Raw genomic sequence first — 2,715 nt, forward strand, 5'->3', positions numbered from 1 at the left:
AAAGATAAATGGATATAATGGATAATAAAAATATTCTTTGTTTTATTTTTACGTAGCTTGAAAAAATGTCCAAAATTCGTGTCTCTACACTAGAATAACCCATTAAGGATACGACGAATCTCCAACCAACCAACTCAGCTAAATATCGCGAGTTCATGAATAACCGAACTCTGGGATCATCCGTGGAAGTATGTTCTTTCAGCTATTGCAGCAGTGAGCCTGCGAGTTCTTGTCAAATTTTAGCTTCTTTCGTGCTCCATAATACAACTAAGATTGTCATCATATTTCGATCGAACCCTTTGCGTCTGAATTTTTCTCTTCTAATAGTTCAACTCAAAACTGAATTGAGTATCCATCGTAATAAGCTCAATTTTATTCGAATTTAATGAATAAAGAATATTTTTTTAGCCACTATTACATTCGTGCTTCCACTTTTCATCAACAATCTCATTTTCTGGGAACGACTTATGACAAATCACACACTTCCATTTTTTGGATCCTTGAAAACGATGTTTCTCGATCCCAACATGAGAATCAAACGTAGCATTGCACTCCAGGCAGGTGTATACGATGGCTTTCTTAAGCTTATCAGCAAATCTCAAGTATGACTCACCATCGGCTGGATTTTGTTCTTCATTTACATACTCGAGAACTGGGCGGAAATATTCCTGAATCATATCAATGTTTCCTGAATCAATGTCGATCGTATTGATAAATTGGAAATTGACTTCTGGATTAATCACTTCTTTCACATGCATATAACTGTTCTCGTCACCAGCCTCGGATTTAATGTCATTATTTATAATACGGTAGTATTTATGACTAGCTAGATAGTAACCGTAAGTCACCTGCAATTCCTTCATTTCATACTCTGAAAGTTCCTTCCTGATTTGTTGTAGCAAAATTTTCAGTGCTGAGCGCTGAGCGTGGCTCGTCGTAAATTCATACGATTCAAACAAATTGATCAAAATATCCAAATATTCCAACGTTGCGTTTTGTCCGACTTTGGACGACTTCAAACGATAAGGCCTATCTATTTTTTGAAATTTTTCCATGCCATTTAGTTTGGTTTCCGACGGCCTCAGAATGCTTTTCTGATCTACTACATACTTTTCTGAATTAGCAATAATTCCTCTCGATATTTCGAAGAATGGAAGAGTTAAATGCACTCCTATACCAGGTGTGAAAAACAAATGACTGATATCTGTTCTAATAGGCTGCGTAAGATTATTTTTCGAACAAAAATATGCATTTAACTGATTGGATTCACATACAAAATACAGCTGCTCCAATTGCTTATAGTCAATCTGTAAATCCAAACATCCAACAGAGTCGTACTGTAGAAACGGTTGAATGGTTTTAAGTGTGATAGAACTCTGTAATGTTCCTTTAGAAGGCTTCTCGTTAGCTATTCCAGTGATTGCATCTCTACTGTTGTTCAGATATTGTACCAATTGATATCTAGATTGCACACGATCAGCTTTGAAGTACTCATTTATCTTTTCAATAAGAAATAGATAAGTTTTCTCCATCACTGAAGGTTTAATATTCAGCGGCACTTTTATTTTAAGATCTTGTTCGATTGCTGGTAAAAGATATTTACAATTCCTCTCAAGCTTGCCGTTTCTTTTCATCTGATCAAACAACGAATAAATGTTCTTTACATCCTCTAAAAATATATGTAGAATTAGAAAAAATCGTGTCTAGCGTAAAGAAATTCAAACTCACTTTGAAATGTAATTCCTTTATGTGGGAGCACATCCCCTCTGAGCTTTAATCGGATCCCACTTGATTTGTCCGAAGAGGCATCACCATCGAAATCTCCTGGAATGTCAAAATGCCGGGTGCAACAATAAAGTCGTCCTTTCCGGGACGCAACGCCCATAGCATCACACCAATCGACTCGACGATCGGGATTTTGCGGAACTTTAAGAAAAAACAGATAAGGACACAATTCCGAATTTGCCCCACACCCAGGAACGACGCAGGATTTTATGTCCAAGTTTTCCATCTTAAATTTATTTCTTATTTCAACCACGATTCAAAAATAATCTAAAATCACAAAAATTCTTCCGATAACCTTTAAAATGTTTGTTTACCAAATTACTCCAACGGATCACCCAGTGCCGGTGTCAATCGCTTTCGCAACACTATCGCTCCGCAGGGTACGTATATGACAAGGTAACCTGGACTCGAAGTGTGTAGGACACGATTCACTTATACACTCTCAACTATGACATCTTATTTTTGCCGAAAGCAGCGACTGCAAAGCAATCCATAACAAGGGTTTTTTTTGTTGCAAATATTACGTGTTTCGCTATATTTTTTGACGTAGGATTACGTCTTTCGGGAACATATTGGGGTACAAATTGAAAATCGAAAATTGAGCCCATCGTGAAAATTGTCCAATTTCAAACGCTTACTGCTCAATCATTTCATGATAGATTGATGAAATTTTTGCGTCAATCGATTTCGGTACTTTATAACAATTTTTTATATTGAAGAAAATAATATATTTCATGAAACTAACTATCGAACAATTGAAAATCTCAACCACTGTCCTAACGGAAATACCCACTTCTGAATGGTCGAATCGACGTCACAGGCGGCGGGTCCCTAACAGAGACATCAAAACCAAGCTGCCTGGGGGAAATCGGCAGTGTAAATATATGCAAGTCGGGAACATTTTTGTATTGCAAGAAAGGTGTGTGATAC

At 36.9% G+C, this 2,715-nt stretch overlaps 1 protein-coding gene across 2 annotated transcripts; it reads right to left on the reverse strand.

Annotated features, from left to right (window-relative positions):
• Positions 1 to 344: 344 nt before the first annotated feature.
• LOC129774933 (uncharacterized) lies at positions 345 to 2,219 on the reverse strand. Of its 2 annotated transcripts, XM_055779032.1 has the most exons (3): positions 2,100 to 2,219; positions 1,729 to 1,926; positions 345 to 1,669 (listed from the first exon to the last, which is right to left on the reverse strand). In XM_055779032.1, exons 2-3 carry the CDS (start codon positions 1,883 to 1,885, stop codon positions 405 to 407), a joined length of 1,422 nt encoding a protein of 473 aa, XP_055635007.1. In that variant the 5' UTR covers positions 1,886 to 1,926; positions 2,100 to 2,219; the 3' UTR covers positions 345 to 404. The 2 variants fall into 2 exon arrangements, with proteins under 2 accessions (XP_055635007.1, XP_055635006.1); XM_055779031.1 differs by lacking the exon at positions 2,100 to 2,219 and having other exon boundaries at positions 1,729 to 2,093.
• Between the last annotated feature and the right edge of the window lie 496 nt (positions 2,220 to 2,715).

Source organism: Toxorhynchites rutilus, chromosome 3 (genome assembly GCF_029784135.1).
Source record: "Toxorhynchites rutilus septentrionalis strain SRP chromosome 3, ASM2978413v1, whole genome shotgun sequence".
NCBI lineage: Eukaryota > Metazoa > Arthropoda > Insecta > Diptera > Culicidae > Toxorhynchites > Toxorhynchites rutilus.